The sequence below is a fragment of the Medicago sativa genome, chromosome 4 (assembly GCF_051527215.1).
Source record: "Medicago sativa cultivar Bolivia chromosome 4, Bolivia_mono, whole genome shotgun sequence".
Taxonomy (NCBI): Eukaryota; Viridiplantae; Streptophyta; class Magnoliopsida; order Fabales; family Fabaceae; genus Medicago; species Medicago sativa.
Genome location: NC_140752.1, coordinates 75,434,699 through 75,458,047, shown reverse-complemented (window position 1 = coordinate 75,458,047; position 23,349 = coordinate 75,434,699). Strand labels below are relative to the sequence as shown.

Here is a 23,349-nt window from a genome sequence, read left to right as displayed (position 1 = left end):
TTGAGCAAAACTGAAGAGTGTATAGAGCAGTTATATAATATGAAACTCAACCAATGTTTGTGTTAGAATCCCCGGTTTGAATAAAATGATACATGTTTCACAAAACTTCATATCCTTTAAGTTTTTTTTTTCTTTTTTTCTAAGTTATCTTTAAAATATTGTGGGTAATGTTTTTTTTGTCAAGTATTTAGTGGCAAAAAATTTACAGGACAAATTGAGTTAAGTTGACAGGATAAATCATGGGTAATCTATTCAACACTCGGTAGAAATTAGTCACATAAGTAATTTTGCTTCTCTAGAAAAAGTAAAATTGCTAGTAGAGTAAAAATTAAAATGTAGATGATCACTTGTAACAAAACAAAAAAGATCACTTGTAAATTTAGTCATTTGACTAGTTTTCATTGGGTGTTGAGCAAATTAGGTACCTATAATTTTTCAAAGAAAACCTTGGTCTCACCTATAATTAATAATTTTGAGGAACTTAAAATAGTGCGAGACTTCAATTCCGGCCAACAATGTGCAATTTTTGTTAGCATTAAAATAGGATCTCACTGGTATAGAGAAAACAACTAACATTAGAGTGTAAAATAAATATTATTATTAATTAACAAATCAATGTGAATATTATTTGAAAATCATAACAAATTATGAGTTTCTTTTTAAATGACAACCATTGATTACACTTTACACACTTTAAACAAGACAAATTTTGTCCCCTTACTCTTATACTCGGTTCGAGTCCAGACTTCACAAGTGAATTTTTAATCATACTTGACAAAAAAAAAAAAAAAGACATTTTTTAAAATGGAGGTGGAATCTAAAAAAACTACCCAATACAAATGAGTTAATTTGACACTAATCCTATGATTAGTTTAAGGTGTCATTGCTTGCTATTTCTCCTGATTCTCCTGTGTTTCAACTCATGTTATGACTTCATTGCATGATAACCAATGTGTGTTTGGTTTGAATGGTAGACACTTTGAATAAGTTGCACATGTTATGAACCTTGCTTTTTTTTTTTTTTTTGAGGGAATGAACCTTGCTTTTGTGTATAGATAGATATAGTTCGAATGTTTAGCACTGATTTGAGCCGGCCTACCTTATATTTTCAACAAGTTTATGGGTGGAGATTAATCTCTTTAATTATGGTGAATATTTTGTATCTATAATAGCTTAAACAAATATGGTACAACTATAATTTCGAGATTTGTAATCAGATCTTTACCATTAACCAGAGTTGAAAATTTTAACATTCAAATACGAGTATGAACTTACCAAGTTAAGGTTTACCTTTCATTTTAAAATTTACGTTACTCATTAATACATTAAAAGCAAAACATGAATAACGTACCAAAAAAAAAAACCTTGAATTTTATAATCTCTTGTAGTAACAGACTTGAGAAATACTATGATAATAAAAATGAAATATCTCCTAGCTCGAGCAAGGTCATGAAATGGACTTCATGTGGAACTTCAATCAATTAATTAAGAGAATAGGCCAAATTAATCAAATAATGTACGGTATATAATTTTTTAAATATATTCAAAAGTTTAAGGGACGACATTAGGAGAATGGTGATTTAGTCAGCTACACCATTATACTAGTGATTAGAAAAAGACTTGTACTAAAATTTAAGTTAAAAACAAAAGTTGAAATTATTTTTTTTGATACAAACAAAAGTTGAAATTATAAACAAACGGTTGCAGATTCTGATGCTTTAAGATCAGAAGCAAGCAAGTTGTCAATTTATGAGACATAGTTTTGGTATTGGAAGCTTCATTTTTGATGTGCATATATGGTACTCCCTAAAAGGCTGCTAGACTCTAGAGTTCTCCAAAACTAACACAAAATCTTGGCCGTTCAAATTATCTCTTCTAATGATTCTCACAACACTACACGTGCCACCTATCACACTTTTTTTTTATTCTTTTTAATTAATTTAATTTTCCTAATTAATCAACTTGTTGCTTTCATGCATGGAATTCTCCTCCAACTAACACAAACAAAAGAAAGAGTCATACTTATGGTTATTAGTAGCTCTTAATATCACTTAACCCCATTGTTTGTGGCAAGCAACCCCATTAATTTCTTCAATAAAAATTCCATTTTTATTTTTTTTATTTTTAATTTTACCATAAGCCCATTTAATTAATTTTTTTGATTGATCATTCTATTGGGAAACGGAAATGAAGGGGTCTCTCCCTTTTTTGTGGGTCGGATCTTGTACTTATACAACTGTCACATCTTCTGAGGAAGAATTCTGATCATCATCACCACCACCTCATTCAACACACCAAGCAAATCAACTTCATGAAATAATATAATATATATCTAGATCAGATTCAATATTATTAACCAAACCATGGAAGAGAAACATAGGAAGTTTGTATGCAAATATTGCTTCAAGAGGTTTCCTTGTGGGAAGTCTCTTGGTGGTCACATCAGAACACACATGACAGAAGAAAGAAATAATGCTGCTGCTATTGCTGCTGCTGCTGCTGCTGGTGATGCTGCTGAGCATGTTGCTGCTGGTGGTGCCGGTGCCGGTGCTGGTGCTGGTGATGGTGGAAACCTTTATGGTCTAAGAGAAAATCCCAAGAAAACAATGAGGTTTGTGCATTCTCATCATCATCATTATCATCATCATCATGCTGCTGCTGCTACTGCTGCAACCACATTGGAACAAAATGAAATGATCAAATTTTGCAAAGAATGTGGGAAAGGTTTTCCTTCATTGAAAGCACTTTGTGGTCACATGGCTTCTCATTCTGAGAAAGAGAAGAAGATCAACAAGGCTATGATGGAGGAGGATACTCAATCTGATGATACTGATGATGATGATGTTTGTGTTGCTGCTACAACAATGAATCTAAGGAAATCTAAGAGAAGAATTAGGTTCAAGTCTATTACTCTTTCAAATCAACAACCTTCTTCTTCTTCTGTTAATGGTGGTTCTTCATCTGTTTCTGAGATGGAACAGGAACAACAAGAAGAGGTTGCTAGGTGTTTGATGTTGTTGTCTAGAGATTTTTTTGGTCATAAGGGTCGTTTTGTTTCTGAATCTTCTGATAATAACAATGAGATTGTTCTTGAGACGAAATCGAAGATTGTTATCAGAAATGGCAACAAATTTGTAGCTAATAATGCTCGTGAGGTTGTTGCGGAGAAGAAGAAGAAGAAGCTGAAGATGGTTGGGATCGGTGTTTTGAATAATTCGGATTCGAGGGATTTCAGATATGGTTCAAAGAAGATCAAATTTGCAGATTCAAGTGTTTCAAGCTATGAATTCAAGAGGCCTAAGGTGGAAGCAGATAAATCTGGATTTGAGGATATTAGAAGCAAATACAATAACAATGTAACAACTATGTTTAAGAAATCAGGTACGATGGATAAGGATTTGGATCATGATACAAAGTTCGATTCGAGAAAGAAAGCAAACTTTGAAGGATTTTCTTTTAGCAACAAAAATGAAGAAATCTATGAGAATGGCAGCAAAAGTATGAAATATGAGTTTTTTGGTTATGAAAAGGAAAATGACATTTCTTATGATTCAACAACAGATGTTGAGAGTGATGAAGAAAACAGTTCAGAAAGCGATTCTTTTCCTGCTGCAAAATCTCATACCAGTAAAGCTGTGAATAGAAAGAAATTATCAAGCAACAAGGGTAAGAATAAGAAGAAGTTGAAGTCAAAGAAAAGCAAAGAATATGAATGTCCAATTTGCTACAAAATTTTCAGGTCAGGACAAGCATTAGGAGGACATAAAAGATCACATTTTGTTGGAGGATCTGAAGAGAACACTTTTGTGATCAAACAAGCTGCTGCTGCTGCTGTTCCTTGTTTGATTGATCTCAATCTACCTGCTCCTGTTGATGAATAAGGAAAATGACTAAATGGGTTATCTTGGTTTTTACTTTTACATCATTTTTTGAAGCATCTTCTTCTATTGAGGTACCTTAATGAATATCTTGAATTTTAAGAATGTTTTTTTTTGTTGGCATTATCACATATGATGAAAGCATTTGCAATGTACAGAAAGCCATGTGGGTTAATGATTTTTGTTTTTGTTCTTTTAACAATTTAGTATATCTTTTATTTGGTATGAGGTAGCTGTTTTTACTTTCATGTATGGAACATGACAATTTCATAGTCTCTTCATTCCATTGAAATTTTGGTTTCACCTTTCATTGATTCAATCAATATTCCAAATATTTGTTTTTACATGTTTTTCTTTTTCAGCGATATCAATATTTTTCTCATCCTCAAAAAAAACATGGTTGTTTTTTAATAATTCACAAAATAAATTTGCTAAATATAGTATTATTAGATTAGTATTTCATATTGAAGATCAAAGTAAGTTCCTCTTTGTAATGTGTGACTAGCTAATCTTTTGGGACGCGTGATTATGAGAAAATTGGATTCAACATTCAAAGTTTCTATGAATATTAGTTAACTTTCCATTGCTTTGTAACTTTAATCACTCCACAATTGTTCCCTATGGAGTACTTTCATAAATTAATAGAGTCCATAGTGGTGGAAGAGGTAATTCGAAGGTTGAATACAAGTGGTTTTCTTTTGAAGCTACAAATAAACGTTTTTTGTTTTTTGGTCCAACTAACTTTGCTAAAGCACCAAGTAAGTAAGTCATGTGTATCCCCAACATAAAATTCAGTTTTTTAGTCAATTCATCATGTGATGTGTGTGCGGCACCTAAGACAAAAATCTATGTTTTGTTATTTTTTTTTTGTTGTTGTGAAAAACATGTTAAAATGTGTCAATAAAATCTAATTCAAGTGGCAATGTCGATATTGTTAGATTGAACATCTTCATCATGTTTGAACTCAAGATCTTGCAATTGTGTGTGTTTCACCATTTTTACTATTTCGTTTTAAAAATAAAAAAATTAAAATATACTAGTATGTTTTGTTTCTAACCTCATCATTTAGAAGATTGTTCTTGAACGTGAACATTTGACTTGAGGTAATTTTAATTTTTATAAATGGAGTATTCTCATGTGTAAATACAAAGATTAATTTCTCGAAACGAATAACAAAATTGTTTGTCAAAAGATTTAACACTTCAAAATTTAGTTAAACATGGAAGAGACCAATATCCTTTGATGAAAAAGTTGAGATAAGTGATAATTAATTTGAAGAACTATGAGTTTGTAAACTTATTTTTAATTAATTGAAGATAAAATTGTGGGTTGAGGTGGTTGTAAGGTCGCCAAACACTTAAGGTAGAAAAAGCATATAATTGTGCCATGTGTACGTGTCTGATACGTAGTTCTAATAGTAGAAGAATTTGTATGTTTTTTCCTTCATGCCAATTACTATATATGGTTATGGTGTTGCTTATTGAATTCTTTTCCCTGTTGAAGTGTAGTAGAAGAATTTGTATGTTTTTTCCTTCATGCCAATTACTATATATGGTTATGGTGTTGCTTATTGAATTCTTTTCCCTGTTGAAGTGTATTAGAGGACCACACCGATATTATACTAGCTAGCTCCTGCTCTATCATGTGGACTCACCATACACATAAGAACAGCACTGTAGGGTCTGTGGAATCATTACAATTAGATAATGCTATGCTACTATACGAGGATTGCAAAAAGATTTTTCGATGAGTAATTAAATTAAGAGTCGACTAGAATTTTTTTGGAGTACATAATACAAGTTCAATTGGGTCTGCCAATGTCATTATCTAGTCTATACTCTATAGTCGTATATAATGATTCTCTTTCCTTATACATAATGTGGAATTAAAATTGGAAGAAGAAAATGACTATCGGAAATAGAGAGATTTGAATTGCACCAAGTCAGCAACCCACACATTACCCATCAATATTAGTGGTTGTTAGACTTGTCAATTCAAATTTCAATGTAGATTTTGATATTTTAAGAAAATCTGGATTTTTATATTTCGATCCATGAACTATCGATATATTAACGACGTGATTGCGTAGTCAGCTAACTTTAGACAATCCAAATCCAAACTTCTAGTCTACACTCTAGAGGGGTTGTAAGCAAACATATTTTATATAGTCAGACATTTTCGTAGTTATAAATCTCGATCGTTCGATCTAATGGATTTGATTTATACTTATAAATGTATTTAAAAGCAAATATGGTGAAATTGGAATGTGAACCACCCAACATCAATTTAATGGTCAAAATTGTTTGATTATATGCTTTGCTTCAACAAAATATGGATTCCTTAGTGAATTGAAACTAAAGAGTCAGTGATGAGTGCAATAAGTTGGTGATGAAATTGAGTGGTTTTGTGTCATCATGCTTATTGATCAGGGAACAATTCTTGTCTCTATTACACATAAAGTAAATTGCTAAGCAGCAACTTTTGTACCTCAGTTCCAGTTGTGACAAAAATATGAACAGTGTTTGTCTAGACTGTCTGGCCGGCAGAATCACAAATTGTTTTGATCAAGTGGCAGGAAAACATAAAAAAACTAGGAAGTGTAGTTTGTTTGAGATGAAAGAGTTTATTCAATTTATTGTAACGTTTTCCATAATGATTTTGATATAGGTCGAGGAGAGCATGTTGAGTAACACATTTGTATGAAAAACTAGGATATCATTACCCGTGCGTTGCACGGCTTTTGTCCCTATTGATTTGATTACACAAACCAACACCAATATCAAAAAAAAATATATTTAATATTTTAATTTATTAATACAAGAATAAGAAAAAGATTATGATGCATCAAGGTTTCAGAAATAAAATTGAGGCATATCACGTGATGAAATTATAGAACGAATGGAAATCAATATTTAAAAAATGTTAAACTTCGAGTGATTGGACAAAAGATGAAAAAGATGCAAAGTAACTATTAAATTTAAAAAAGACGACCTCTAAAGTCTTAATTACGGAAAATTCATAAGAATAACATGGAACACAACGCTGATCCACCTAATGAGCAGAAACGGATCACATAATCTAAAATGACAAATCCAAAATCAAAAATACTAAATAGATGACTAACTTATAATATTACAAGGTCAGAAACGACACCAAGGTACAGTACAGCAGTATTAGGCGAAAGCCTTACAAAGGAATTAGTGCACAAGCAGGTATAAATACAAACAGGCTCTAGCTAACAGTAAAAGGAAGAAAAAAACCAATAACACGAATCCAACCAAAAACCTTAGCTGCCTAAAAAATAAATGGCAAAAAAAGAAACCAAAGAAGCCTTGGAACTTATTCTAGCTAAAGACCAAATAACAGTGGCCATAGGTTAATAATAAAACAACATTTGTTCTTAATACAATGACCCTACACCCGCAAGATAGCAACAGAACCAATACAACAATACCTCTATTCTTCAATCATATGTCTCTGATTCATTAATCATCTAGAACATCTAAAATTTAAATATCACGAAACAAAACACATTAATTACATAACAAGATAGGGGGTGGTTCAGTGATTGGTAGTTGGTTTTCTGACAACTTAGGCCTTAAGGTCGGTAATGGTGTAAGTACATTGTTTTGGTTGGATAGGTGGGTTAGTGATGTCCCTCTGTGTGATAAATTTTGCTGTTTGTATGAATTATCTGAAAATAAATTTTCTATTGTGGCGCCAATGTTCGATTGGGGGTGGGAGGAGGGAGGGGAGGCTTTGAAGTGGCGTAGGAGGTTGTGAACATGGGAGGATGAAATGGCAGTGGAGTGTAGGAATTTATTGCTAACTGTTATGTTGCAGGTTGATACCGACGATAGGTGGAGGTGGATTCCTAATGCAGTCAATGGGTAATCAGTTAGTGGGGCCTATCGGTTGCTCACAACTGTGATGCCACAACATGTCCATGTACCTGCGGCTGTTCTTTGGAGGAAGGATGTTCCTTTGAAGGTTTCTGTGTTCTTTTGGCGCTTGTTTTGGAACAGATTGCCTTCTAAATCGAACTTGGTCCGTCAAGGCATAATTCCATCGGAGGCTCAGCTTTGTGTTACTGGTTGCGGTCTTCAGGAATCAGCAGATCATTTATTTTTCTCTTGTGATTTTTTCGGTAAAATTTGGCAGTTTGTTAGGAACTGGCTTGGTGTTAATTCAGTCCATCTCATATTGTGGATCATTACTCTACAGGGTTTGCAAAATCTAGATGCTCACTTATGCATTTGATTTGGTTTGCTACTACTTGGGTTATATGGAAGGAAAGGAACGACAGAAATTTCTATGGTAAACAAACTTCTCTTGCACAACTTCAGGAGAACGTAAAGCTTCTTTCCTTTTGGTGGTTTAAAACTAATGTTGCGGTTTTTCGTTATGGTTTTCATAATTGGGGCAAAAACCCTTTCTTATGTGCGGGTATTGGCTAATTTTGCTACTTGTTACTAAACTCTTGGTGTATTTTTAGGCTGTCTTCGAAGGTACGCCTTATACTGGGAAGATAGTCAATATATATATATATATATCATTTTGATTTCTTCAAAAATAAAAAACATTGCTACGATCAAATATGTAGTATTTTTTATTATATTAGAAAAAATTATTCATCACCAAAAGTCAAATAAAATGATGAATTGGAATAACATTCAAATGCATTAAAGTTTGAAAGATCTACAAAGGCATGCCCTTCCGTCAACTGATGTTTTTTACATTGATATGACATCCCACAAAATCGACACAAAATTATATTTTAATTAATTGATTCGCAAATGAAAACTGTTTAAAAGTGGTACACTAATTTCACACGTCTTGCAAGATAAATATATTTAACATTAATGTGTTATTCCCTAAAAAAACACTCACGTATTATAAAATATAGCGATAACGTCAATCATATTTATATTTTTGTTTGTAGTTTTAATACAAAATTTTCAACAAATATCATATGAATATGATGTAAATTATGAGACATTACATTGTGTCTTTATTCTAAATTTAAACATTAGGTTTATAACAACAAAACACTAGAAAGTTGTGTTAGATTTTATAATTTTTTGGCTAAAATGCACTTTTGGTCCCCCAAGTTTCACAAACATGTGATTTTGGTTCCCCAAGTTTAAAAATAACACTTTTGGTCCTTTAAGTTTTACCCCCTTTGCAAATCCATGGTCCCCCTTGATTTTAACTCAGTCAAAACTGACATGGCGCTTTCTTTTCATAAACAAGTTGACACATAAACAAATGAGGTGTAAAAATAATAATAAATAAGTAAAAATCTCACGTGATCTATTTCTCATCTTCTTCTCCATAAATACCCAAAAACCTCCATTGTTCTTCTTCTGCCACACCCAAATCTTCATTGTTATTCTTTCTTCTTCTCCATAAACAATCTCTGTTTACAGTTTTGAAATAATTTCTTGTCTTTGTTTAACAATGAATGAAAATTAATGAATTAAGTATTATGACTTTGTTTAGCATAATAAACCAATCTTCCAACCTCTGTACCTTAAAATAAAAATCACTTTACAACCTGTAAAAATATGCAGGTCCAATTTTGGCACCTTCACATGGTCAAAAAATAAACACAACCCACACCAAAAATGATGAAATACACTACAATATGATTAGGCAACATAAAACAAATGGTTGTTCCATTAGTGCTTATAACATAAGTTGATTACAACCAGATTAACAACAAAAAATAAAGGGCGTGCAACATAAGTGCTTAAGACTTAATTAAGTCTTAAGCAACATTTGTGCTTTGAAATAAAAAAAAAGATAGCACATTACATAATTTTGAAATCCTACAATCTAAGGCTTGTTGACAGATTGTTGAGTCTCAGGTGCCTCAAACTCATCCATTTTCCTCTTCCTAGCACTCCTCCTTGGTGATTGAACATTAGCAGACACATATTGCACAGTTTGATTGGCAGTTTGAGACTGCATCTGTTGAGAATCAGTTTGAACAGATTTGGGGCCAATTGTTGTGATTGTTTTGCTGGTAGCTTTGGTCCCAGTCTTGCTCTAGCTTTGGTCCCAATTTTGGTGCAAGATGAATAACCAGGATGCTTCAGTTCTGTGTTATCCTATTTAGTCAAATTATAACATACATCAGTACATATTCATTAGCAATCAAATACCATTTTACATAAGCAAGCAGTTTACAGACATCGAATTACCTTGTTCCCACCCTTTGGGATCATTCTATCAGTTGCAGTCTTTCCCTTACAACTCCTTTGATTGTGACCTAAGACCTTACACCTACTGCACATAACATTATTTTGGTCTCTTTTCATCCTTGTTGAAATTTTGGGTTCATCATTAGTCTTTCTTTTCAGTTTTTTAGGCCTATCAGGAGCCCTTCTAACATATGGTGGGAGAAGTGGTTCAGCATCCACAATGGGCCACAACTTTGGTATAATTGTCAAGAAATGTAAATTTCCTACAATTTAGAGAGCTTCATGTTAATTAATCCTAAAAAATAGCAATATTAATGTAATCAATTATCACATTACTATCAGGATTTTGGTTGTCAAACCTAATGACATCCTTATCAATTTTAAGCAACTTAAGACCACCCACCAACCCTTTCTCAGGAAAGAAAATCCATTAACATGGAATTTTCTTTTGCCCGGTTTTTCTGGCTTTGCGCCCGTTCTCTTGCTTTGCGCCCGCGCACGCTTCAGGCGTGCAACTGCAACAATTTTCTCTCGAAACACAAGGAGCCCTCCGCCCCTGTTTTACGACAGGGGAACGGCTCCTGTGACAAGATCGGGGAATGTTAACCGGTTTAAGTGACTGGTCCACCCGGACCAGTCACTACACCTGCATTCCCCTAGTTTCCGAAAGAGCTCCAAACACCTATCCCGGTGATGGACCAAGGCAGAGCTTGGCCCCTCCCCCCCGGAGGGGGTATAAAATACCATCCTATACAGGAGTGTGCAATGCAAACAAGAAACTAGATAAAGTCGAAAATCAACGATTTATCGACTAAATCTCGATTACAGCTCCTTCCCTAGAAGGAGGAATATTACAGAACTCGATATAAGGGCGTAGTGCCCATTCCATGCCTCTCGCATCGGGGAGTTAAGGAATCCAGAGATTACAGGATATTACCGACCCCTTTTAAGGGGCCTTATTCTGCAAAATATTGCCTCTATTAGTCGGCTAACACGACCTCAAAGTCGGTTAGCCTGTTAAAAAAGTAGGCTTTCCTTCCTGAAAGCCACTTACACTTAGAAGCAGATAACTCACTCGGTGCACGCGTACGCGTGTACGCGCACCGAGGCTAAACGCTAGGATATTAAATGATCCTAGCTCAGCTCATTACAGGAATCTAATGAATTTCTCAGAATATTAGCCAGATTTCTGGCATTTTCTCGAGTAACATAGGTGGTATTGAGAAAATACCGAGTGATCTGTTTCCGAGAATGGAAATCTTCGCGAACCTCTACGGTTGTCGAGGAATGAGACACAAGTTACCCGGAATTCTGAGAGCTATGGAATTCGCAAAAGGTTACACCATCCGAAAATGTCGAGTCTGATCGGCCGAATTTGCAGGCGGGGCTGCTCGGAGCGCCTACACCTCGGGGGAGGTGGAGGACCCTCGATTGGACAAGAACTAAGATGGCGGGGAGCAGTAGTACAGGGGGCTGCGACTTCACTTAACGGGCAAAACGTATTCATAGCCGTTTCCTGTTGAGACCCGGGATAGGAAGGGAACTAATAACTTGTGGGCGAATCTCGACAGACGGTCTGCACGTTCACTGCAGCAAACAGCTGCAATCCGGGTACCGTAGATTTGTGGCACCTCGATCTCTTAATCGGTTTGGTTGCAATCGGTTAGGGGATTGGCCACCAGAGTTTATAGTCAGCTGAGTACCCTAGTTTATTTTGGACAAGTTTATCAAAATCAATAGAGTAATCTCATATATGTCTCAACCACCTTCCAACTCATACACTTCACCTCTTTTATAGTCAATTTAAAGGTCACCTGTGAAATAACCCTTGTAATGGAATCTGATATGTAGTATGCGGTCCACTGATACCCTAAAACAAATAGGACAAAGTAACAAATAATAAAGAAGTGACCCTAAACCATAAATACAACATTTAACAGTGTCAACAACTATATTTATTTCAAAACCCTGAAGAAAAAAAACTTACTTTGAGAAAACATTGTCAGGCATCTTCACTGTACCCATGTTCTCTCCTTGGTTCTGACTTATTCCATCACTCAAAGCAAAGTCCTCCATTCCATTATTTTCCTTCATCGCATCACCCATCAGCTTCTGAGCAACGCCCATTTTCGAAATTTTCTTCTTTCAACTTGAATCAACCTTCTCAGCAACCACCGTTTTCAGACCTTTCATCTTCTCCATCAAATCAGCCTTCTCACCAACCACCATTTCCGTACATGTCTTCATTAAAAGAATTAAAGTCCACCTCTAACTAATTGGAACATTCCCACAACTCTCTGACCTCACACTTCTTCTGTACTAACTAACTTTTTTTTCTCTTCAATTCTTCTTCTTTTTATTTATCATTATTAAGTTAGTGTTCGATCTCCTCCTCCTCGATTTTCTTAAGATGGATTAGATTTATGGTTGACGGTGATGAATTTGATACATGATAGAACCCTTCTATCTGACTTCTCTGTAACACAGTACCTACCGCCTTCATCTCCCCTCACCAAATCTATCCTTTTAAGATGTAGAAGTTGCAACTGGTGGTGCAACGAGTGGCGTCGACCATCCGCACCACCAACTTTTCTTGATCTGGTGCTGTTTCATCTCGGCCGCAGTTATTTTTTGGTTCTTGTTTGAAATGTGTTTGGATCTCACGATCTCAAACGCGTCGGTGCCTCTTCCTCGTTCCTTCTTGGTCCGTTGTGCTGGGTTATGGCGGCGGTCGAAGCTGTTCAAAGCTCTTCCTCGGAGGGAGTATAATAGAAAAGGAAATAAATTGAAACTATTATTAGTAAGAAAAAGTAATGATGTCAAACTTTGGTTAGTTACCGACTTAGATATGACTCCTGGTATGATTTGTGTATGAAAATATTAATAACAACCTTATTAATAGCATCCGCAAGGGTACTGATTGGTCCGGAACGAATTTGTGTAGTATAAACTTGACATTAAGTATTTGTAAACAGTTGAAATGTATACAAATTAAACAAATTATTATTATTATTTTTGTTATCCAACATTTTTTAATATAAAATGTTGGATAACAACAACGATTATTAAAAAAAGGGGTTTCTATCATGTGCAGATTTGCACATGTTAAGAAGTTTAAAATAGATTTTTTTTATTGAAACTTGTACATTTATTATTAAATATAAAACTTTTGAATAAATAGTTGTTGTTTTAGAAGAAAAAGTTACTACTTTTGAATGATTTATAAAATAACGAAATTTTTTATATGCAAATTTAAACAACAATGTTATAAACTTATATGATTTTTCTCCTAAAAAAAATATCGACTAATATAAATTTAAAATATGTTTATCAACATGTCATGTGTATATTTGTCATCAAAAAAAATGTCATGTGTATAATAATCATTTTGAAAATCTCACAGTGACAACATGTCCTGTGTATAATTATTATTCTAAATTTTATATCAATGACAACATGACATGTGTATTATAATTACTTTAAGTTTTTAATCAATGAGAACATGTCCCGTGTACAGTGACGACTCGTCACGTGTATAATAATTATTTTAAAATTTGTATTAGTGATGACATGGCACATGCATTTTTTTATCGTTGACAACTTTTCATGGGCATAATAATTATTTTAAAATTTAAATTAGTGACGACTTGTCCTGGGTATAATGATAATTTTTATATTTTTGACAGCAACAATTTTTTAAGTGTAAAATAATCATTTTAAAAATTTATTTGTCACAACCTGTCACGAGTATAATAATCATTGATAACAAGTTTCACGTATAATTATTATTTTTAACTTTTCAGTATTAGCAAATTATTCCTTTCTTATATTGTGTAGACTTTTTTAAATTGTATAGAATTTTAGCAACAACAATTTTAGCAGCAATAATTTTTCTAATTTTTAAGTTTTTAGCAGCAATAATTTTTTAAGTATATAGTAACCATTTTAAAACTTTATCGGTGAGAAAATATCCCGTGTATAATTATTTTATAATCTATATCAATGATAACATGGTCTGTGTATTATAATTACTTTTAGTTTTTAATCAATGAGTACATGTCTCGTATATAGTGACGACTCGTCATTTGTATAATAATTATTTTAAAATATATATCAATGACAACATGACCCGTGTATTATAATTACTTTATGTTTTTTTCAATGAGAACGTGTCTAATGTATAGTGACGACTCATCCCGTGTACAATAATTATTATAAAATTTATATCAATGACAACATGACCCGTGTATTATAATTAATTTAAGTTTTTTTTTTTATAAATGAGAACATCTCTCGTGTATAGTGACGAATCGTCCCGTGTATAATAATTATTTTAAAATATTTATTAGTGACGATTTGTCTTGTGTATAATGATAATTTTTATATTTTTGACAGCATCACTTTTTCAAGTGTAAGATAATCATTTTAAAAATTTATTTGCGACAAGTTGACATGAGTATAGTAATCATTTTAAAACATTATCCCTGAAAACATATTCCGTGTATAATAATTATCGACTTATACAATTTTAGAATATGTTTGCCAACTTGTTGTGTGTATTAGCAATGACTTGTCCCAAGTATAATAATTATTTTAAAATTTATATCAATGACAATATGGACCGTGTACTATAATTAAAGTTATTTATCGATGATAACATGTCACATTTATAGTAACATTTTTTTTTGACAAGAACATTTATAGTAACATGTCAAGTGCATAATAATTATTTTAATGGTGTGTTTGGTTGGTGAGAAATAGGCGAGAGAGAAATAGAGTAGAGAGAACAAGGGGAGAAGTTTGATCTTTCTCTTGCATGGTGCATCAGAGAAATAGGGGCGATAGATTAAAAAGCCATGGGCCCCACCTCTTTTTGTTTCTTCGCTGATCTGAGAAGAAAGAGGCGAGAGAAACAATCTTTATGTGTTATTCCCACCTTACCTTTGTCTTCTACCTAGTTTCTATCACACCATCATGCTCAAGTTGATTGCCATCTTAAATATCATTGATGCTTTGATTTGTATGTGTATATAGAGAATGGGTATCGCGATGAAGGTGGTGCAATTTGTCAATATTTAATTTCTTTTAGAATGTATTTTCATGAGAAGGACACAAGAAGCTTTTTTTTGGGATAAAGAACCAGGAGCTAAACGATTAGAAATGGTACATGTTTTACAGTTCATATGCAAATTAAAAATGGTGGTTTCAATTTATAAAATGAAACTTTGGTTAGTTACCGACTTAGATATGACTCCTGGTATGATTTGTGTATGAAAATATTAATAACAACCTTATTAATAGCATCCGCAAGGGTACTGATTGGTCCGGAACGAATTTGTGTAGTATAAACTTGACATTAAGTATTTGTAAACAGTTGAAATGTATACAAATTAAACAAATTATTATTATTATTTTTGTTATCCAACATTTTTTAATATAAAATGTTGGATAACAACAACGATTATTAAAAAAAAGGGTTTTCTATCATGTGCAGATTTGCACATGTTAAGAAGTTTAAAATAGATTTTTTTTATTGAAACTTGTACATTTATTATTAAATATAAAACTTTTGAATAAATAGTTGTTGTTTTAGAAGAAAAAGTTACTACTTTTGAATGATTTATAAAATAACGAAATTTTTTATATGCAAATTTAAACAACAATGTTATAAACAACAATGTTTTTAGCGGTAATAATTTTTCTAATTTTAAATTTTTAGCAACACTAATTTTTAAAGTGTATGATAATCATTTTAATTTTTTTATCAATGACAACTTGTTGTGTGTATAGTAATCATTTTAAAATTTTATCATTGACAACATGTCGAGTGTATAATTATTTTAAAATTTATATCATTGACAACATGACCCTTGTATTATAATTACTTTAAGTTTTTATCATTGAGAACATGTCTTTTGTATAGTGACGACTCATCCCGTGAATAATAATTATTTAAAAATTTATACTTTTATCAATGACAACATGACTCGTGTATTATAATTACTTTAAGTTTTTTTAGTAATAAGAACATCACTCGTGTATAGTGACAATTCGTCCCATGTATAATAATTATTTTAAAATTTGTATTAGTGATGACATGTCACATGAATTTTTTTAGCAATGACAACTTTTTTTTTGTTGAGAGAAGCAATGACAACTTATAATGTGCATATTAATTATTTTAAAAGTTGTATTAGTGACGACTCGTTATGAGTATAATAATAATTTTTAAATTCTTTCTTATGTTATGCAGACTTTTTTGTATTGCATAGATTTTTGGCAACAACAATTTTTCAAGTGTGTAATAGTCATTGACCTATTCAATTTTAGAATATGTTTACCAACTTGTTATGTGTATAATAATCATTTTAAAAGAGGACTTTCACATTGAAGAATATGATTAAAGGACCCTTAAAAAATATGATTAAAGATAATAAAGAATAAATATCAATCTTCAAAAACAAAATTATAGTTGAAAAAAATAGGAGGATAATTTTTGAAGATTTTTTTTTTTGTTGTTTACACTAAATAATTTGATATTACACACATAGAAATGACCAAAATACTCTTAAGAGTAGTTAACTACTGTTGGTTTCGAAAGAGAAAACTATAGTTAACTATGATTAGATGTATTGAATGTCATTTCCATGTGTGATAGTAGCAAATAATTTAGTCTAAAAAACAATTTAAAAAAATAAAATAAAAATAGGATAGGCTCAAACTCTGTAAAAAATAGTCCAACACATTTCTAAAAAAAGCCCAATAGATAACTTTTCCATAACAAACCCTAATATTAATTTCCCATTAAACCAAAGACAGAAGAAATTCTTCTCTCTCTTTCCGCCGTTTCTTCTTGTCTTCCCCACAAACCACCAAAACCCCTCCTTCTCTCTTCACCTGCAACTAACTCCGACCGCTATACATATAAATAAAGCCACTATTCTTATCGGCTCATTTTCCTCTACAAAACCCACTTATTTATTTTTAGATCAAGGAAAGTATGAATTTTGAGTCCAACTTAGTTCTCTCTGATTTTTCAGCCACCGTGAGCCTCCTCTGCAAAAATCAAAGTGATATTTTGCTTACTCTAAGCATCCACAACAAAACCCACCACAAATTATGGCCGAGCAACTTTTTTAGGGGACATCAATAGCGTCAGTTTCTTCAACAAACTTGCAACAACGATAACGTTCGAAAGATGAAATTTGATGTGATTCTCTTGTAAGATTTTTTTTTTTTGTAGATTAATGAATCTGTTTTAGGATTTTTTAGATCTAATACTACTGGTATTATTTTGGTATCCTTTTACTGGATTTTGAAAAGGAAGCTTTTTTATTGCAATTTCCTTGAAGACCCCGTCTGAAGTTTTTTTGTTTTGTTTTTCGTTTGCAAAAATAGAACGCTTTCTTTACCACAAAAAGAAGGTTTTTTCTACCGGTGAATAATAATATTTTTCTTTGTAAATCAACAAAATGTTTTTTTTTTCTTTCTATAGGATCACTGTTTTTTTTTTTTTAATTTAACAAAAATTACAACTCATTGTTTGTTTTTTCTTTTTTGAAAAAAATCTCTTTTAATATAACTAAAATTTTGTTGTGTGCTGGTCAATCAATGTACTTCTTTATGATATGGAATCTTCAATGGCTGTTTCATAAAACATAATACAACTAACAAAATTCTATAATTCCCATTTTTGACCAAATTTGATCTCAGTCATGGAGTTTTGCAGCAGATCTGGAAGCTTTCATCAGGTAAGCTCTCTTTTGGACCTACATCATCATGGACTACTTCTTTCACACATGCAACAACAACAACAAATCAAAGGGTTTTAAGGTCAGCTTTTATATTCATATCCGTAATCATATGAAATGGATTTCTTCATCACTACTTATTTGATACATGCAACAACAAAATCACATTTATCAAAGGACAAAAAAAGGTTTTGATTTGTTTATGTGGTTCTTGTGAGTAAACAGAATTGGTTATAAGCCAACAAAAATAATTATGTTTTACTGGAAAATAATTTTTGGTAAATAATTTCTTTGTTGTTTTCAAAGATCTATTTTTTTGGTTAATCTCAGATCTATAATAAAATCAATAAAAGGAATGATTTACATGATAGAAAAAAAAGAATTAATTTTTTTTAATTTCATGTGTAAACTGAGTTTAATATTTTTTTCTACCATTTAAATGATTTATTAATGTGGATAGAAAAAATAGATTTTTAACTTATTTTTGTTAAAACATTAATGAAAAAAAATAATTCATTAATTTTGTTATTTATTATTATGTTTATTTTTGTTTCTCTCAAAAGAGTATGTATACCTTGGTTTTATTTCATGTATATTTTACTTCCCTAACAGGCAATTAGGAATGCATTCTTTACTCTGCTGGTTGGCTTATGATGCAGGGATGTCAGTGGCTCAATTGTTCCTTTCAGAATTCACAAAGAACTCTTTCAAGTATTGATCTGAAGGACTTCTAATCCCAAAGAACTCTTTGAATTATAAATCTGCAAGAAGAGAAAAATTCATCACCAAAACCATTTGGGTGGGTTTGGAGAAAACAACTATTTGAGATGCATATGACCGAAGGTAGTATAGTGTATGTGGGAAAGCTGAAGAACTAACAGACAGAACATATTGGACTTTAATTCTTGGAGGAAATTCACAAAGATAAGGAAACGTTGCCTTATAGCAGCTATGAAGGTACTATTATTTTTATTTTAGATTGTTTTTAATCTTTTGGCTAGCCTAAAAACAAATTGATTCATATATTTTTATGACCAACTCACTAAAAATTGTAACCAACAGTGAAAAAACAACCAAGTAGTCTGTTAAGATTATCATTGATTAAGCCAAACCCAAATAAACGCGCTCATATAAGAACTGTAAAAAGATCAAACCTTTTAGAGCAAAAGTTCTATAATTTTCTTTTTAAGTTCCTACGACCCCTTCATACTAAAGCCCTGAAATTTTTTTTCTTCTATTTTTTTTCTTCTATAAGTTCTATTATATTGAAGTGCTTCCCCCAATCATACTCATAAACTAATTTATTGTTGTTTAGCCTCTTAAAAGGAATGCTTACTTGTAAAAAATCAAATTAAATTTAAAACTTGTTAATTGCTTTATGCAAAATTAGGATGCTTTATGCAGATTTTTTTTAGCAACATTAAATGCCTTAATCAATCTATGAGTATGATTGGGTTATGCAACACTGCAATATATAGTAGAAAGGAAAAAAGGTGACTATTATTATTAGTAAGAAAAATCAATGATGTCAAATTTTGGTTCGTTACTGACTTTATACATGACCCATTAAGGCTAAAACTCTGTCTATTTAAAGTGTCATATTTACTGAAAAACCTAAAGTTCTAATTTTTCTGCAACCCTTATATTTAAAGGCTACAGATCTTATAATTTACCATGAGTTAGATTTATTCTATGGCTTTATTTGATCTTTGGACCAATTTATGTATAATTCACAAATCCCCCTTTGCTATTTTGAACATGTATGTTGTTTCATTATTAGAAGCCATAATACCATTTTTGTTGATACATTGGATTAGTGTTTTGTTTCGAATTTCATCTTTGATAGTCTAGGTCCTTCATCAAAAGTGATAACTTTTTTTTGGATGAATATGTTTAAAGAATGCATGTAGGTTTTACATTTTCCTAATAAAGTCTTCTTTTCATACAATTTAGAGAAAATAAATCATTTGCTTTCATAATGAGGGCTGCCATTTGCAAAAATGAAGAGGGCGATATAAATTTAATGAATACCATCAAATGATAGGTTAAAAAGTAAATAGCAATTGTTTTTAGCTATAGTTATCTTTGTTCATAGTGTTGCAGTTTGGAGTAATTAGTTTGGAGTGATTAGCGTATATTCAACAACACTGTGGGAAGCCTAATCTTGGCAAAATTTAATTTTGGTTTTTATATTTGTGTCTTAAATTTTAATACTCTTTGTATGATTTAGTGAAAATAAATAATCCAGCTTCATGTATGATTAAATGAAAACCATTAAATGATGTATAGCATAAATTTGATGAATACCTTTGCATATGTGAAAATAAAAGAATGAAGAGGTTAAAGTAGTGTGGTTGGGAGCAGTAATCAATTTCTTGTATTCCTTCATATCTTTGCATATGTGAAAATAAAAGAATGAAGATGTTATAGTAGTGTGGTTGGCAACAGTAATCAATTTCTTGTATTCCTTCATATATGTTGTTTGTCTTTAATCACTTTCTCTTGTAATAGCTTTTCTAATAACCCCCTCCTTCATCACAATATTCTGCAGGGAAAGAAAACATAAGAGAACTCCAAAGAAACATGTTGAATATGCAGGCAGGAAAAGAGATCTGGCAAAACAATGAAAACAAAGTGGAAGGAAAATGAAGATGAATGGAATGCTATATATAGATACATATATAGATATTAAGCTGTGTATATATTTTATTTATTTGTTTATTGGTGGAGCGTCTGTAGGATATAGTTTATAATATTTTTTTTTTGTGTTGCATGTAGCATCATTACTTTTTCAGATATCAGTCCAATCAACTATAGCTAAACCACACGGAATACGACGCAGATACAATTCACATAGTCAATATAAGCCAAATCTGATATTAAATATGTTAATAGCTGTACTTACCTATTCTTAGACATAATGATGGATTATTAAGCGGGCCACTCCCTATTAAAAACTTTTAACCAGAAAATTAACTCTAAATTGCCCATAAATTGCCACATCAGCAAAACAGCTGCCTTGAAATAGCTCCATGTATATAAGGGTTTTGATATATATTAAATGGGTCAATAAAATATATTAAATGTTGATTAATGAATAAAGACTTTATAGCAGCTTGTTAGGGTTGAATCTGAGAAAGGTTAAATAAGTGTTGAGTGCACACTATTCCTTTTTTTGTTGTGAACAAAACATCCGGTTCTTTCAAAAAAAAAAAAAACATCCGGTTGAATTCGAACACAAAATATCTGATTAAGTTGAAAGAAATCTTTTAGTATTTGATCAAAGTACTTTGCACGTTCTCCATACTTTTGAACACACTCTAACGGTGAAAAGGAAACAATTGTAGTTGTAATTGTCATTGTCATTTGAAGATTAGTGTTTGTACCAGCGGTTAAATAATCAGAATTTAAAAAAAAAAAAAACTCCTAAAACTCCTAAAAACTCCTAAAACTATTAAGATCTTTTGTCAAAAAAATCAACCATTAAATGGTGTAAATTTTTGAGTACAAAATGCAGTAATTTTTATTAAGTTTTTTTATTTATTAATTCTTGAGCACCGGTTAACAATGGGAAATGACACACTAGAACTTTGTAATTTTTGAATCTGTTCATTTAATTAATAACACTACCCAAATTGAGAAAAAAAAACAAAAGATCAATATCTCAGTGTCAGTGTTAGTGTCATTGTATCATAGAAGCAAAAGTCACACGGATGTTCAATTTGTTCAGGATGATGCAGATAATGTAGTACAAGTTTAGACCAAATGTCCTTAAAAAAAATAGTTTAGACCAAATGAATTATTTTCCCCATTTTTATGATTAATTTTTTTTTTATTGTCAGCTTTTCCAGCAAACTGCAGTCTCTATGTCACTTGTGGAAGGAAAATGTGTATAGTTTGAGGTGTGAAAAATGCTGGTAGTGTATAATACTCCTTGGACAATATGGAAATTGGGCAAGAAAATCATCATGGAGATATCTGGAAAAAAGGTGGTAGGAAAGTTTACTGATAAAGAAGCAATTCTTACCTTACCACTTTATTCTTTTATTTTATTCCTTTTCTTAATGTCTATATTATTTATTTTGTTCTTTTTTATGATTGGATCATGCAGACCATTCCATTTGTATAAGGTGACAAGTGAATAAGATAAAAATAAAGTCATCTAATTTTGAAGTATATACACACTGTAACATTTGTAATTTTGTCACCATTTTTTAGTGGTTCAAATTTGTCCTAATTCATAACAAGATATATGCAATACTACTAAGCTATCGTATTTATATAGTTAGTTTGAAAATTTTGTGAAAAAGTATTTGTCACTATTTGTCTTTAATAGAGTTTTTGTTGAACTGTGTACAGGCTATGTTGGCCTTAGAATAAGAAAGAGATAATTCATTCTAGAGTGGGCTCAATAAAAGTAGTGGAGAGAAGGTAAGAGGAAGTTGTGAAATCAATGAGTATAGGACAAGGATTTGAAGGCGATTAATGCTAGGGAAAGAAATGTACCATATGGTGTAAGTGGTTCGATATTTGAAAATCGTTCAAAACTTCAATTACAATTAAAGTTATTGTCTTTAAATAGAAGTTCAATTAATCTAAGTAATTATATTTGAGAGTTGAGACAATGACTTGATTCATGTTTATACAACAAAAACAATATAAAACGAATATATGTTGAATTTTGAGGTATTTTTTTCCCGATAAATCAAGAGAAAAGATAAGTATCGAAACTCACACATTTCAACTAGGTTGGCACTCTTAAAAAACCCCATCTTGTGCCGCCTAAATTCATTAATAGAGTGAGATAACATTTTTTGCGTTACAACTATGTTTTTACGAATGTATACATCCTACATTCATATTCTCCCATGTATGTATACATTTTTTATCTTGAAAAAACAATTGAGCCCAAGCTCATACATACGTACACTCTTCTTGATCTGATTGAATGGTTGAGACATGGAACACTGGAATCATCTTATCACCTTTTTGATTGATATAAGGGCCAATGAGGAATTGAGCTGAACTGGAATATTACTAATTAAGCAGAGAAAGCTAGCTTTTGTAACCTGTTACATTTTTGCTATATAAATTTAATTAAGTGGTTTGTGCAGTTTTCTTTAATTGTTTTACTGTTAATTAATCATGTTTAATGATCTTCTAATAGTGTAGCATATATTTTGTCAAAAAATTAATGACAATATATTAAATTTAATAACAAATTTTATAAATGTCAAATGTAATTTCACAGTAATTAATTTGTTTTAATTTTCCTGTTAAATATTATTGTATGTCTTGCTAATGTCCTGTCAATTATTAAATAACAAGTGTAATTTCACAGTAATTAATTTGCATTTCACCATCATATAACCTCAGAGATGGTATGTCTTGCTTTGTATGGACTTATGCTTGTTTGCTAAACTTGTACTTCAAGTATTTTTTTAGCTTAAGTGGTAATTAAGAGGTCTGTTTACTTTTTATTGCTTGCACTTATACTTCTTAAGTCTCAAAAGT

General features: G+C 31.7%; 1 protein-coding gene and 1 long non-coding RNA gene across 2 annotated transcripts; one reads left to right on the top strand and one right to left on the bottom strand.

The window, feature by feature from the left end:
- The first annotated feature begins 1,634 nt into the window (after positions 1-1,634).
- Positions 1,635-22,055, top strand: LOC146931922 (uncharacterized). The gene is made up of 2 exons (XM_085703502.1): positions 1,635-3,952; positions 21,678-22,055. The coding sequence occupies exon 1, from the start codon at positions 2,364-2,366 to the stop codon at positions 3,879-3,881; it is 1,518 nt and encodes a 505-aa protein (XP_085559628.1). The 5' UTR covers positions 1,635-2,363; the 3' UTR covers positions 3,882-3,952; positions 21,678-22,055.
- On the bottom strand, positions 16,695-20,455 carry LOC146931923 (uncharacterized). The gene is made up of 3 exons (XR_015006882.1): positions 20,143-20,455; positions 18,410-18,596; positions 16,695-17,871 (listed from the first exon to the last, which is right to left on the bottom strand). It is a non-coding gene; the product is annotated as an uncharacterized LOC146931923 (long non-coding RNA).
- Positions 22,056-23,349: the final 1,294 nt, after the last annotated feature.